The following is a 16,224-nucleotide window of genomic DNA, read 5'->3' as shown; positions in this document are numbered from 1 at the left end:
TACCTGGATATTAGTAATAGGTTAACCATTCCATCATTACCTCATTATTATGAAGACATAATGTTAAGTGCTCAATGTTGGGAAGGATACCTTTGTAATGTGACGCAATGTTACAGAGCACTAGTTACCCCGTTAGAAATAAAATAAGTAATGTTGCTATTTTAGTCACTTCATAAAAGTAATGTTACTTAGCACATTTGATTGCTTTTCTAGCAGATGTTTTAAACTAGGTAAAAAAAAAGATGTAGGAAATACCAAAAGAAGGCATTCCTGCATGATGAAAAGACACAAAGCAACAGAATGAATGTTTTATTTGAAATAAGCTTTTTACCAAAAAGCCAAATATTGCAGATGTTACCCCTTTGTAATCACCATCATTTTGATTAGTAACTGTAATTTAATTACATGTTTTTTTCACAAGAACTGCAACGGATTACAATTTTTTGTTATTTAATCACAACCCCAATTCCAAAAAAGTTAGGACACTGTGTGAAACGTCAATAAAAACAGAATGCAATGATATGCAATCCTTTTTTTAACCTATAATCAATTGAATTAAGTACAAAGACCAGATATTTAATGTTCAAACTGATGAATTTAATTATGTTTTGTATATATACCCTCATTCTGAATTTGATGCCTGCAACATGTTTCAAAAGAAGTTGGGTCAGGGGCGTATTTAACGCTGTGTTACATCACCTTTTCTTTCAACAACACTCAGTAAGCGCTTAGTAACTGGAGACACTAATTGTTTAGGTTTTTAAAATTGAGATTCTTTCTTGCTCTGGCTCGACAGACGACTTCACTTGCTCAACAACTGTTGTGGTATCTTGTGCTTCTTGATGCGCCACACATTTTCAACGGAGGACAGGTCTGGTCTGCAGGCAGGCCACTGTAGCACCCATACTCTTTTACTATAAAGCCATGCTGTTGCTGTGCATGTGCAGAATGTGGCTTGGCATTGTCTTTGTGGAAAAAGCAGGGACGTCCCTGAAAAAGACGTTGTCTGGATGGCAGCATATGTTGCTCCTAAACCTGGATGCACCTTTCAGTGTTTATGGCCTTCACAGGTAAGCAAGTTACTCATGAGCCATGGGCACTAACACTCCTCCATACAATCACAGATGCTGGCTTTTGAACTCTGCGCTAGTAACAGTCTGGATGGTCCTTTTCCTCTTTAGCCTAGAGGACGTAACATCCATAATTTCCAAAAACAATGAAATGTGGACTCATCAGGCCACAGCACACTTTTCCACTTTGTGCCATTCCATCTCAGATGAGCTCAGGGCCAGAGGAGTCAGCCGCATTTCTGGATGTTGTTTATATATGACTTTTAAACTTGCATTTGTAGATGCAGCGATGAACTGTGTTTACCATAAATGTTTTTCCACAGTGTTCCCTAAGCCCATGTAGTAACATCATTTATATAGTCATATTGGCCTGAAGGTTTAAAGATCATGGGTATTCAATAATGGTGCTCCTCCTTTCATCTTATGTGTAGAGCTTTCTTTGGATTCTCTGAATTCTCTGAACTGTTGAACTATTTGCCCTGACAGTTTTTCACAAAGTGGTGAACCTGGCACTGTCCTGCTTGTGAACAGCTGAGCCTTTCGAGAATGCCACTTTCATACCCAATAACGATACTGTTCTCTGTTGCACATTAACCTGTTTACCTGTGGGATGTTTCTTGAGCTCTCCTCAACTTTCCCAGTCTTTTGTTGCCCTTGTCCCAACTTTTCTGGGAGGTGTTGCAGACATTGGCTTCAGACTGACTGTGCATTTACCAAAAAGAATCAAGTTTATCCATTTCAACATTAAACATATTCTCATTCAACTGTATATGGGTCAAAAAGGATTTGCAATCATTCCATTCATATTTATTGGCATTTTACATAACATCCCAACTTTTTGGAATTTGGGTTGTACATGTAACCAGTAATAACACTGACAGTGCTCATGATTGCTTTGAGCAGTGCTGGAGAGTAACTAGTTACGGGTAACAGAGTAACACAGGTAATTTTAGAAATAAATGTAACTGTAGTCTGTCATAGTTACTGGAATTTAAAAAAAAAAAAATAAATTACAGTTACTTATGAAAATGTTGGTGATTTCAAAGGCTTTACATCTAAATATATTTGTTTTGCTTACGTGCCTTCTTTTAGACTACGTCTGTACATTTTTCAGCTTAAATGTCCAGTTTAAAACCTTTGTTAAAAAAACAAATGCAATTAGTTATATTACTTTGAGTAAGTAATTATAATTTTTACATAACTTTTTACATTTTGACAGTGTAAATCTGTATCTTACTACATTTTTAAAGTAACCCCCTTTACACTGACTATGAGGAAACATCTCAAACACTATGAGGACCTATATGACAAACATGGGTAAAATGCACTGACACTGGAACAAGCAACTACCCAAAACAGTGTAGCCAACTGGGACACGTATGTGTGCTTACAGAAGTGTCTATATACTTTTGTGTGCCCTCCTATACTCTATGTTTGAATGTAAATATGCTGCTGTTACTTTTGACAGTCAGATGGTACAGAATGTCCTCTTTCATATGTCTATATATAGCCTTCTTTCTCTGCAGCTTACTACCCAAAATGCACTTTGGTCTCCAGGGACCATGTGTTAAGGCCTACAGGAATTAAAAACCTGTAAATATTATAATTTGGTACACACTAAAGAATCCACAGGTCCTCTTGCAGCTACTTGGAACATATAGGAGACCTGGTGTATGACAGTTGTTACACTGACTTAAGTATTATCTTCCAAGATGACAAATATAAAATTAATAAAATTAGAATTGCCTAAATATTGAACTGGTGAGACTGGGCTGCTGAGATGTTTGGTTCTTTCATTTCAGTCATACCATAACACCAGCACTCTCCCCTTATTCTTTGAGGTTTAATAAATGTGAAGTTGGATTTTGCGCAACAAGGCTTGGATCAGAATATTTGACATAAATGTGCGCAGGAGAGTAACGCAGTCATGTACCCAGTTTCTGCATCTGACCCACGTGTTATTTGCCATATAAATCTTGTGAGTTCCTCGGTATTGTGTAGCAGGAGCAGCACCTTGTGACTCATGTGTCACTGAGGCTATTTGGTCACTGTGATAAAATATTAACGGGCAGAATTCAAAGGTGCTCCAAGTTCCACCCTGCAACTGACTGATAACCATCGGTTTATGATTTCAGCTTTAAAACAAAAGCAAAACTGGAAACTTAAGTTAATCACTTAGTCTTGTGGGCTCTGACCGGTGGATAGTTATTCTAAAACAACGTGACGGTCAGATGAACCCCAGCACACACACATAGACACACACCCTATGTTCTCATTGGCTGCAGAGCGGCGTTGCAGTCAGGTGGAGTCGTGCGTCCTGGTGCGTCGTGGTTATTGGAGCTCCCCCAGGACAAAACCCCGGTGCACTGCTGCTGCTGCGCGACTCCGACTGATCTTTTTGAAGGATGGCGAACTCTCATAGACCCACCACCGAAATTGCTCACGTCTACAGGGGAACATTCATCCACTCGACGCAGCAAACAGCGCTGCAGATCCTGCAAGATGAGCTCCTGGGGGTGGATACAGATGGAAAAGTTTGTCAGAATCTAAAATATCTACAACAGCTTTTGGTCTAATTTATGCAGCTTTTTAAAACTGTGTGGTTTCGAAGTGCGTTTGGATGTTATCTGTAATTTGATAAATGCATTTAGCTCAAAACTACTCCTAAACCTGCGCCACAGACTAAATTTGGCACGGTAAAAAAAAAAAAAATTGGTATGGTTAAAACGGGTTGGCATGTCAACATGTACGTAACACTTGTCTAACTAATTGTCTTTCAATGACAGCTGTTGCTGAGTAACTTAAACATTTTCTCACAGCAAGCTGAGGCAAAACCTGAATCACAGTCTGAAGTGCCCTCTTCAAACACAATTGATTAAAATTCATAGAACATTCTTAAACCAAGCATGTACGCGCTCGTCCATTCTCTGTTGTTATCATCAATGAAATACAATATGTGGACATTGTGAAAACCATACACTGGTTATTAAAGAGGTGGATCAAAGATATGGCAAAAACTCCAGCAAACTCAAAGACATATAGGTACACAAACGGGCGCTCTTTACAGAATCTCTCAGAATACATGTATCTTGCTCCACAAGTTATCCATCAGGTCTTTGTGTAAGGGGATCAAGTCATCAACTCTTAGCTGGTTTTCTATTCTGCCATTAGATTGCTTTCATTGGGAGAGGCACAGAACTCGACAGACTGTCTCAGACCTTTGGATTCAGTCCGTCTGAAGTCACACAGCTGCAACAACAGTAAGTAGAATAAATGAATTACAGAATATAAAGACATTTGCAACAGTATATCAATATTATATCAGATCTTGCATATGCCATAAAAACATTTTCATGGCTTGCTGCGCTGCAGTGAGTTCTTCATGCCAGGACTGGTGGACACCCACATCCATGCATCCCAGTACAGCTACGCTGGCACAGCCCTGGACATGCCCCTACTGCAGTGGCTCAATACCTACACCTTTCCTGTAGAGTCACACTTCAAGGACTTGGAGTTTGCCCACAGGGTCTACTCTCAAGTAGTGGTGAGTTTGCTGGCATAGAAAACAGGGCTTTGTTCTGGGTTTCATAAGTTTGAGGTGTTGTCACTTGCATTGCAAAACATTCAGTGAGGTTCCCTCTGTTGTCACACAATCTATGATTTGAGAAGGGTGTGAACAGGTTTGGGGCTTAACGATGTATAGAGAAGAGGGAATAGGTTTGAATGTTGTCTTAATCCTGTAACACAATCCCTCTGCTTTACAGAAAAGGACCCTGAGAAACGGAACAACCACTGCATGTTACTTTGCTACCATACATACAGATGCCTCGCTGCTGTTGGGCCAGATTGCAAGTAAGATGCCCTACACACACACACACACACACACACACACACACACACATTTTAACCTAAACCTTGTCTTTAAGCATTGGCCCAATCTTTGATGTGGACTGTGGACTGGGAAGTTAGAAACTGAAACTATGTTTGGAGACAATTTAAGTCAAATGGCACTGTTGCAGGTCACTAGAAGTGTCTTGGCCAGAAAGTAAGAATAAAAAAATAATAATCTAAACTGTTGTTTATGCTGGTTTATATTATTATCATTTATTTATTTATTTATTTATTGTTAGGTAAACATGCTCCTAAAATATGTACGATCCCTATTACTGATTATTTATAGTCTCCACTGAAACACACTTATTTTGTTCACCTTTACGCCTCGTCCTTATCATCATGGTGTCATCTTATGTAATGCTGAACACACACACACACACACATACTCACATGAATGTGTAATGATACAGCCATACTGAATTGAACACTGGCTTTGGCAGCTTTAATCAGTCATTCTGTGTTATCAGGGTCATTGAACCTTCAACTTTGTCCTGTTCTGAGCTGCTGTTTTTCTTTCAGCGTAAGCATACTTGTGTATGCACATGCATGTTTGAGAATTTCCAACACATATTTAAAATGTATTCCTAATTTCTTCTTTATTAGTTTATTGTTTGGTCTTAAAATAAAAAATATATACAGACTAAATGCAATGTGCTAAATTTTCTCAGGCAAGAATCTTGTAAGGTCCAGAGTTCAAGGTCCCAGGGAAATCTGATATATATGCTCATTTTCTGCCTGATTTGACTGGAAATGTTCGGTCACAGTTACACAAAGCTCTCTCACAGTGTCCGAGTGACCTGATGATTATGTACAGTATCAACAAGTTTAAAAAATACTTAGTACGACTGTGTATCACCTCTCACATGCCCCCTCTCCCAAACCACACCCCATCTGTACTGTATTTTCATGTAGAGCACTGGAATGGAATTCTTCATATTTATCTTGTGGGATGCAGTGTATTACAGTTTTTTAAGCACTGTCCAGTAACATGAAGTGCACAATAGGTGTTTCACAAGGGTCAGTATTGGGCTCCCTATTATTATAGGGAAGCCTGAATATAAATGATGGTTCTCCACAGTATTGTAATCTCTCAAGACAGATTCTGCAATTTAAAAAAAAAAAAAAAAGTTTTTTGTTTTTTGTTTTTTGTTTTTTTTAACCGATGGATTTCCAGATTGTCAGTATTGTGATATGGAACTGCAAATGTATGCAGATGATAATGCTGCATACACACATGGAAAAACAGGTGAGTTAGCAGCTGCCAAACTAACGATTGTTTTAGAAAGGATCACACATTAGTTTGATCAGTCATGCCTGAGTCTAAACAAGAGGTTAACAAGACAAAAAATATGCTCCTCTAAAACCACTGTACAACCTGCCAACACTTATATTCTCATTAAAGATGAAAGGGGTGACACAGTCACTGATTTTAAATATCTTTGCGTGATACTTGATCCAAATATGAACTTTAAGAAACTTTTTTTTAAAAAGAAAAGGTTCAACTCATAAAGTACAATTCAGCAAACAGCTGGTACAGTGCATCGGTGGTGACATTTATGTTTGAAAGCATACATGGTCTATTCTAAAAGATAAAGCTGGGAAGATAGTTCAAGTGCAGACTTTTGATGTGTAGGAGCTTGTGTAAAAGTGTGCATGTGCACTTGTGGGCTGTGCATGTATGCATATATCTATCTGTATGTGATGCACGTATGTGGTATGTGTGTCTGTGCATGCATTCATACTATACCAGAAGACAGGACTAGTAAGTGACAGCAGGATTTCACTCTGACACAAGAAGGACCTGGAATGTTGTGATATGCTGCAGGCAACAGGTTAAAATTTCACCTTGCACCTAGTGAATAATCTTCATAATTTGACAGAGAAATCAGTATAAAATACTCAGTTATCCCTGAGTTGTCACTCAGTTATATCCAACATTTCTCAGATAGTTTATTCATATGTCATCATCCTGTTATGGTCATGATGTGAAGTGTTGTGTTTTTTTATGCTCAAAATGTGCCATATGAAAAAAGTTGGAATATGTAGCCCCACTTTAACAACTTCGGTGTGAGTTTAACTGACTAGGCTTAGTTTAGCGGATTAACGTTTATTCATTTTCTTGTTACTCATCACCCTCCTTTCTTGCAGATGACTTTGGACAGCGTGCCTTGGTGGGCAAAGTGTGTATGGACAGGAACAACTCTGTGAAACATTACAAAGAGACCAATCAGGAGTCTCAGGAGGAAACCTGTCGGTGGGTATCAGCTGTTTAATACAGTAGCAGTATGTGTAGAGTGTGTGTAGGCTCGAGCTATACAGTGTAGTGAAATGACACTGAGAAACAGCGCCAAACAGTGCTGTATGTGCAGCTTACAGTTTTTTCAGTCAGGAAAAATTGCCTAAGGCAACAACTTTAGTTACACTGAATTAATGTGTGTCGTTTTCAGTTTTGCAATCAAAGCTCTTATAGTATAATGTATGTGATAGAATATGAAATAGAAAGTGACATATAACAACAAATGTCAAAGATAGTTGAGATGTACATTGCCACGGTGTATGTATCTTTTCGATATGTCTCCCTGAGTGACTCAAATGTCAGCATAACTTCATTTTTCACCAATAATATAGCATTTCTCGTCTTTTAACTCTTGACTTTGATAGTTTTACTATTTGATACTTGCCATAGGTATTTCCTTTATATCTGAAATACACACATGGACATCACAGAAAATATGCACTTACGTCTGAAGTTATATTTGCCTCATAAAACCCATAAAATCACCTATCAATTTTATACATTTAGTACCATTATGCCTTCCAGATGTAATTTGTATGAAAGTTGAAAAAGTTTGGGCATTTTCATATTTGCAAATGTGGCTGTACCAGATGAGTAACAATCCTTGTTTTATTCCCTCAAGGTTCATCGCAGAGCTCTTGAACAAAAAGGTAAGATAATACAATTAACAGAACAACTCAAGGATATAAGAAAAAAGATTTTAAAATCCTCGGTTACTCCCCTATCCCCTCTGTTTTTGAGCAGTACCCTCTGGTAAGGCCAGTGGTGACTCCCCGCTTCGCTCTATCCTGCACAGGAGCCTTGCTAGGACAGCTGGGAGCAATCGCTAAGAATAACAACCTGCACATTCAGGTGAGCTGTGGCAACCAAACCAGGCTATGTCCACAGGGGACTGTTGCCATAGAGACTGTTTCGTGTTGGACCTTTGGGAGTTTTGAACAAAGAAATAAATACACACACATGCAATTTTCAAAGGCAGGATGCTGACATGGAAGAATGAAAAAATAAGTACTGCAGCATAACATTTTGGTGTTAGTTATCCTGTGATTGCTCTGCAACACCTGGCTCTATCTGAATAAATGCTACAGCTTTGGTCAAAGATGACACCCCAGAGTCTCTCACAGCAACAGTTTAATGACGTGTCATTTCCAGAGTCACATCAGTGAAAATGTCGAGGAAATCAAGCTTGTGAAGGAGCTGTTTCCTGAGTCAGAGTCTTATACAGACGTTTATCACAAATACAACCTGCTCACTGACAAGGTGAGGACACATCTCTGCTTTTCTGCATTTAGTAGAAAAATATAAATGCTGATAAAAATGCTGAACATGATGATGATGTACAGACAGTGATGGCCCATGGCTGCTACCTCAGCGATGAAGAATTGGCTCTGTTCAGGGAGACAGGAGCTTCTTTGTCTCACTGTCCCAGTTCCAACATTTCGTAAGTCTCTGATAGTTTCTTAAGACTAAATGTGAGCAAATGCTGTGCGCCAAGTCCTATGAAGATTTGCATGACACCGATTTTACAAGAAAATAGCACTTAAGCAATACAGTAAAACATAGCACTGTAATTGCCTGAATACAAAAGATCTGCAACAGAAGAAGCTTTATCATCTCTGTCTCTGTGTTTGCCCAGGTTGTGCAGCGGAATGTTGGATGTCCGCAACGTCCTGAAACACAAAGTGAAGTTGGGGCTGGGAACAGGTAGGGGCAGAGCAACTGTGTGCACATTTTCACTTCTTACTTAAGCCAGACTATTTTTGACAAACATATTACACTCCCAAAAAGAAGTAAAAATTATGTTGACTTTGATGTGGTATGCAGCAGTGAGAAAGGTCCTAGGAAATTGTTGCATCTGCTTTTACAGCAGTCGGTCATTTTTGTGTTTTAAAGACGTATTTCACTAATGGAAAGATGGTCTTTTCATAAAACTGGGCTGTCTATGCCGTAGAAAGACACAAATACTTTTGAAATTGGTGACCAGAGAGCTTTGGTATTCGCATTTGGTCAAGAGGCAGAAAACCTACAATTACCAGAATGCACGGCAACGCATTCGACCAACACATTCTCACTCTGACCTCGTCACATATCGACGTTTGGTCATGGACCTTCCACATCCAGATACCATGTGTAAGGTACCCTGGGTGCGTTGGTTCTGGGACGCCGTGTCAAATTCTGCCTGTTACATGCTTTGTCTTCTTTCAAAATACACTTCGGTTTTTACAGAAATGTAACATTTACATACAGTCTCTTTCAAATTAAATGCACTACGTCAGTATTGCAAATTGACTTTTTTTAAATGCATGTGGTTAGGTTGAGGAAAAAAGAACAGGGTTTGGCTTTAGAATCTTATGGAACACAAACACCGCTCTCCCAGTTGAAAGTCGGTATTTGTTGGGTTAGGGTTTCTATACTCCGACGCTAAACTTGTCATTTGGCAGATTTAAGGTGAGAGATGAGCAGGGAGATCTAGGTACTTGCAAGATGGAGAGAGGTTTAACACAGTTTATTTACATATACAACCCACATTGGTATGAAACAAAGCTGACTAAAAATCGGCAAAGTATCCCTTTAATGAGTACAGAAGAAGAAATGAAGAAATCTGAAAACAATACCTGTTTGTAAATTGTGTCTGTATGCTTGCTTATATCCTGCTGACCCATCCGATCTGTGTTTGTGGTGTCAGATGTGGCGGGGGGCTACTCTGCCTCTATGCTGGACGCTATAAGAAAAGCTCTGGACACATCTAAAGTCTTGACCATTCAGAACCCAGAGAATGACACGCTTACCTTTGAGGAGGTGTTCAGACTGGCCACACTGGGAGGCAGCCAAGGTATGGTGGCACTGTGTAGGAGTTACACTTAAAACATGAGGTGTTCTGTCTCTTTGTTGGTTATGTTCTCCATCAACAGTCTTACTTAAGTGTCTTTACCCACGCTGAGTCACTCTGCAGCAGAAATGCCTGATTCAATACACAAGTAGCTGTGGGAACGAGATATTTTTGAGGATGACTGATTGCAATTTCAAAGGATGGCAGAGACTACACAGTTTCTTTCATGATGCGTTTTATCTGTAGCTTTGTCCCTGGATGACCAGACAGGGAACTTTGAGGTGGGCAAAGACTTTGATGCCCTGAGGGTGAATGTAGCTGCTCCTGGTGGACCCATTGACATGATCCAGTGTGAGGAACCAAAGGTAGTTGGTCCTAATCAATCTGCATACATTCGCACACAAATTAATAAAAACATAACATTTGATTTCAGTGTAATGCTAATTTATCCTTGCTTCATTTTTAGATTATTTTGGAAAAGTTCCTGAATTTGGGTGAGTGTCAGTTTCAGTTTTTTGGTCCAAACTTTTCAGACTTATGTGCCACTTACCACTTACTTTAAGGTTGTCTCTTTTTCTTCTTTGACAGGTGATGATCGTAACATAGTGGAGGTATTTGTGGCTGGGAGAAGGGTGGTACCATTCGCAGAGCCAACAACAGAGTAAACTCAAGGCCCTGGGAACGTCAGTTTGAAGATGATGTCAACTACCAAAATACATGTACATCTGAGAGATATAATATGTGCAGCACAAGAATGATCAGCTGGTAACACTGTAAGTAAAAAATGAATCATCACCATAAGCATCCATGCATCCATCTATTTTCTATCTTACCCGTGGCTGGGTCATAGGGACCATAAACATTTTACTGTTAAATCCAGATGACAGAATATGTGACATACTATTTATAAGGTTCAGTGAGGGTCAAATAAGACTGTGATCAGCTGAGCTCAAATCCAGTCCATCTTTTAAGTCTTTAAGAGAAATTACTGGACTTTAAAACATGAAATAAGGGACTTATTAAGTGCTGTGAACATTGTACTATCTGCCGACAGCACTTTGCTGATTAACAAGTCATTTTTTTGTTTATATACACGTTGTAGATGTTTTGTTATATTTAGCTAAACTGCTAACTTAAAGGGTGCCTACTACACTCATTTTCAGTTTCATAGTTGTAATTTTGGGTTTTACTAGAACATGTTTGCATTATTTAATGTTCAAAAAACACTTTATTTTCATACTCATACTCATACTGTCCTCCTGATTATACCTGTATTCTCCCTCTGTCTACAATGCTTCATTTTAGCGCCTGTCTCTTTAAGCCCCCTCCTCCCCAAAAAGTCCAGTCTGCTCTGATTGGTCAGTGATTTTGGGTATAAAAGTGTAGATATGGAATATCTGCGCTTTATTTGTCTCACAGGCCACCATGAACAGGGCCAGGCTTTGAGGCCAATTTTACATATTGGCCAAATGTTGAATTACAACAACTGGGTTAGTCACCTTACACTTACGTTGAGATAGAGACGCCTATCTCAACGTAAGTGTAAGGTGATGTTGAGACGTCTGTAAATCAGTGGATACGTTTTTTAGAGCATCATAACCTTCGCGAAATGACTTATTTCACTGTCTGGATTTGATCCACTTGGTCTGAAAACACTGCAGAACATGCAGAAGATCTGGGTAATTTCATACTGCTGAAATTGAGCTTTTTTGGCGTCATGTGAATGAACGGGGTGCACCTCCAATGCTGTATCCAGGTCTCTTAATACATCTATGCCCAAGCCCCCAGGATCAGAGCTGGGCCAGGAAGCCAATTTGACTCAGTGGCCAAATCATGTAATTACAACTTCTGGATCCATCACTTGATGCTATAGGGCTCATAAAGACTTTTTCCCCATAGTGTTACATCATAAAAGAGACATAAATCAGCAGATATTTGTTTTTAAAAGTACATTAACTTCCAAGTATGAATATCCGTCTCCCACGCTGTATCCAGTTGTCGCTACACATACATGTTATCTCTGCATTGTTATTACAGGCGGGGAATCACTGCAGCTGAGCAAAGCGGCACTTTCTACCATGACAAATCCCCATAAAAGCTTCTAAAACAAAATCTTAACAACAACATTCCAAAATCAGGAAGAAATTAACAACATGGGAAACCCAGACTGCATGTTTCACTGACGCTAGCATGTAGCTACATGTATGTAATGTTAACACTTGCAGTAGTGTGACTGGAGCATATGACCATGAGGAAATCTGTCATGAGTTGATGTCAGCTTGTCTCAGAAGTGGAAAAATCAGTTGGAAATAGATTTTTTTTTTTAAAAAACACCTCAGGCTTCAGAGCGGTCTGACACTCGTAGGCATTACTTTTACATACGTATACCTCATTATTTAAAACTTAAGCCACTTTTAATATGCACATCTGACATTGTAAAATTATAAATATGTGACAGAAAAAAGTAAAAGCATAATAGGTTCCTCAAGAAATTTGAACTGGACAATTATCTGTAAACTTCAGTGACACAATGACGTCGGACTTAGGTGCCGTGAGGCCTTGTACTCAGTGTAGTGGCAGTGCCTGACCTGATTATCGTCAGTGGCTTGGTGATGTCATTTTCATGCTTGTGTAGCTGGATAATGCTTTGTGATCAGGAGACTAGGATTAATTTGAGTTATAAGTCATTCAGGTTTTACACGGTACACTCCACTCACAAAGACACAAAAGTATTTTGCAATATTCTCTAAGTTTCAGTGCGACTCACCCAGTGTGGTGTAACTCATACTGTTGTCTGTTATTGTCTGTTTGAACATTTAGAAGTGTTGACACTTTACCTCAGAATCCATGCCCTGATTTGACTTAGTGGAAAATGATATTACACCCAACCTGGTGCCTTATTACCAGAATTATTTTTGATACAGTTCTGTCATACTAACCTCAGGTTTGCTCATTAATTAATAGTTTTATTACTGAGGTTGTTGATTTTATGTGTCGCTCTACTAAAATTAACTCATGTATTTATGTTACCATTACATCCTGTTTTATGAATGTTAATAAATGAAGGGAAATCAAACAGACTGATTGCTGAATGTGTGTTTGTCTGATAAATTAGAATGTATTTAAGACAAGTTGACTTTTTTACTGCAGTGAAGCCAATTTCACTCTATGATACCAAATTGTACATGTCAAAGGTGCTCTTTGTAATCTTTAAGGTGTCACATCATGGAAATAAATAATACTAAGTCTGTTTCGATCTTTGTGTGTTCTTTTAAACAAACAGCTACTAATCAAGAACCCAGGCTGTAGTTAAAAGCTTTGGATTTACAAACTGACCCCTCCAGCCCGCTAACAGAGCAGCCTGCAGCTCCTTTAATAGATGATCCTCACCATCTGGGCCAGACAGCTGAGAAGGTGAGATGGCAGAAGAGAGGCATGAAAATGGCTATTGTCATGTCCCACTGACATCAAGACCTCTGCTCCACTTCAAATACACCATGGCAAAATGTTCACTGAGGAGAAGTCATGGTTTCAGTCTCGGCCACTGGAGGGGGACACTGCATCAAATATATCAGATATCTCACATCTCCAATCCCATGTCCATTTTCAGTCCATTCAGTGTCAATTTAGTTTCTGTTATTTGTGGGTTAAAACAAGAAATTGTTTTGATGTATCTGTGTGTAGTAGGCCTTTTCCACTGTCACTTTTGGATGCGCCGAGTCAAGCTGTGTTGTGCCAATTTGAGTTTCCATTATCAGTTTAGATGCTCCATGCCACGCCAAGCTGTGCCAGAAACAGGCCCGGGTCAAAGAGTGCAGATGACCCCAGCCAAAGGGCAAGGGGGCCAATGAAAAGGTGTATGGTTGACCTTTAAATTGGATCAAGCACAGCCATTAACTTATTGACTCATATTACTGACAATACTATTTATATGTATTTACATGATAAATACATGTATTTTCATCATTAAGACACATTTCAGGTGTTGCAAATAGGCATTTCACAACAAACACTTAACACAGGACATCTGGTTCTTGTGCATAAATGTACATTTCTAATGTGATGTCCATAAGTGTAAGTATAAAAAAAAAAAAAAAAGTAAACTAAACTGAACTAAACTCAACTAAACTACTGTATCTGTATTTTCCATAAGTTTAGTCATGTTCATTAGCTGTAGCACTGTCTTTTTTTTTTATAAATGTCTTGCCTTCCTCAAATGTTAAACTGATTCTTTCTGTTGAATTATGATGTTTGTTGGTCATTATTTTGCAGCATTGCTCAAGTTTTTTTAATTTGCATTTTAACCAACAACTTTGTGACATCTATTTTCAACATTCATATGCATCCACGTTAAGTTAAGATCCATCCCACTTTACTGAGGCTTATTGAGTCAAGTCAGTTTTATTTTTAAAACCCAGTATTACAAATTTGCATCAAGAGGCTTTACAGTCTGTACATGACATTGTCTGTCCTTAAACTCTCCATTCAGATGAGGAAAGGCTCCTCCACAGAAAACTTTAATGGAAACAAAATTAAAGAAACCTCAGGAAGACCCCGGAGGATGGAAAGACATGTTGATAGATGTCTTATGTACAGAATAATTCTACATTAAATTACAGTATAATAATCAGGATGACAGCATTACACATTATAAAATGTTATACTAAATCTAAAGCAGCTGATAACCCACCTGACGTCTGGTGCACCATCAGCGCACATCTTAGAAACAGCAAGAAGGCTCCAGGGCTGTCAGCCAGCTGGTGCAGATGTTGTGCTGTGCTGGCTCTAACGGCAACACAATGGTGGCTGAGGAGGGACAAAGACAGGGGGTTATGAGACAACCAAATCAGGTGACTATGTCTTATTATCTTATTTAATTTCATTTAAATGTTTCAGCTTATCAAATGAATGCTGCCTCTTCTCTCCTCTTACCTCAGCCCTGTGTTCAACAGACCGCTCAGGATGCAACAATGGCTGCAGTTTGCCACCATGGCATCCAGTGTAAGATTGACCTGCTGCTGAATAAAGTCATGTGTAGATGACATCAGCTTCAGCATCAAGGCCTGGCCTGTTCCCTCCACCTCCAGGTCCATGGCCCTCTAGAGGTGATCATAGAGCTCAGCCACAGTGTTCATGGCTGCACAGGCCACTGCAGAGCGCAGGTTTTTCACCTGTATCGTAAGAATAAACATCATCAGCCATGACTGCAGAGTGCACACTCATAGACAGAGGTCGACAAATGAAAATGCTTGAAACAAAAAGAGGGAAATACAGATACCAAGATGAAAGTGTGTACGATACCTGCTCAGTAAGGACCAAACACACTTCATGGAGTTTGGTCATCAGGATCTCTGCATGGTGCTGTGCCAGAGCTGGAATTTCCAGGCTGTCTATTTCCTTCATCCTGTATATTTAGATATAAAGAATGATTAACTGATAAAAGTTACAGCTGACGACATTTACCGGCTCCTCACAGAAGTTCAACAGAAAAGCTTCTGGCAGGGTGTATTGATTTTAAACAGATTTTATTGCCTTGTTTGCAGGATTTGTTAATAAATCAAATGGGTTTGAATGTTTTACAGGTGTCTTATTTTGGGTCAGTGGTGGCGTTTTGTTCGACCCATAGATGCCCAAGGGTGGGACATAACATACAGTTATTTATACATCTGCCAGAACATCTAGTAAGGCCGCTGACCAACTCACTGAATCCTTTCATGCTGTATCGCAATGGCTTGAGTGTGCTCTATTAACACTGAATGTAAAAAAACATTTTCAGTCTGTTTTTCTACACGTAAATGACACAAAAATGAAAGATTCATGGTTAGAATAAAGAGTGAGGTTATAAATGAAGTTGACAATGTCAGGTATTCAGGAACCATCTTAGACTCACATCTAAGACTGGATAAACAACTACAAAATATTTGCAAAGAAGTTAAAGAAAATCTTGACTGCTTCAGACTCATCAGACAGTGTTTGACAATGTTTAATATGAATCCCTGCCTCACTGAACTGATGGCCCAAACCAAACCAAGCCAGCCCATGACTGTCAAAAAGAGGTATAAGTGGACAAGGAGGTCTAACTAATGACTCAAGCATAGCCATATCTCTGACAACAGGAAAGTAACCCTCAAAAT

At 39.1% G+C, this 16,224-nt stretch overlaps 1 protein-coding gene across 2 annotated transcripts; it reads left to right on the top strand.

Moving 5' to 3' along the window:
- Positions 1–3,440: 3,440 nt before the first annotated feature.
- On the top strand, positions 3,441–14,296 carry gda (guanine deaminase). 2 transcript variants are annotated; one of them, XR_007449572.1, is made up of 15 exons: positions 3,441–3,604; positions 4,242–4,330; positions 4,443–4,614; positions 4,835–4,922; positions 7,113–7,218; positions 7,883–7,910; positions 8,005–8,112; positions 8,413–8,520; positions 8,604–8,701; positions 8,897–8,964; positions 9,947–10,093; positions 10,337–10,455; positions 10,557–10,584; positions 10,679–10,863; positions 13,374–14,296. XR_007449572.1 is itself a non-coding variant. In XM_049579463.1 (14 exons), exons 1-14 carry the CDS (start codon positions 3,476–3,478, stop codon positions 10,753–10,755), a joined length of 1,365 nt encoding a protein of 454 aa, XP_049435420.1. In that variant the 5' UTR covers positions 3,441–3,475; the 3' UTR covers positions 10,756–13,340. The 2 variants fall into 2 exon arrangements, 1 of the variants encoding a protein (XP_049435420.1); XM_049579463.1 differs by lacking the exon at positions 13,374–14,296 and having other exon boundaries at positions 10,679–13,340.
- The last annotated feature ends 1,928 nt before the right edge of the window (positions 14,297–16,224 follow it).

This window comes from Epinephelus fuscoguttatus, linkage group LG6 (genome assembly GCF_011397635.1).
Source record: "Epinephelus fuscoguttatus linkage group LG6, E.fuscoguttatus.final_Chr_v1".
Lineage (NCBI taxonomy): Eukaryota > Metazoa > Chordata > Actinopteri > Perciformes > Serranidae > Epinephelus > Epinephelus fuscoguttatus.
The sequence above is the reverse complement of the archived record's forward strand: the minus strand, read 5'-3'. Positions and strand labels throughout refer to the sequence as shown.

Excerpts from the sequence above, each read along its gene's own strand:
- gda (XM_049579463.1), top strand. The coding sequence starts at position 3,476 with ATGGCGAACTCTCATAGACCCACCACCGAAATTGCTCACGTCTACAGG. Across the intron at positions 4,923-7,112 it reads GCTGTTGGGCCAGATTGCAA|ATGACTTTGGACAGCGTGCC; the intron begins GTAAGATGCCCT and ends CCTTTCTTGCAG. Across the intron at positions 7,219-7,882 it reads TCTCAGGAGGAAACCTGTCG|GTTCATCGCAGAGCTCTTGA; the intron begins GTGGGTATCAGC and ends TATTCCCTCAAG.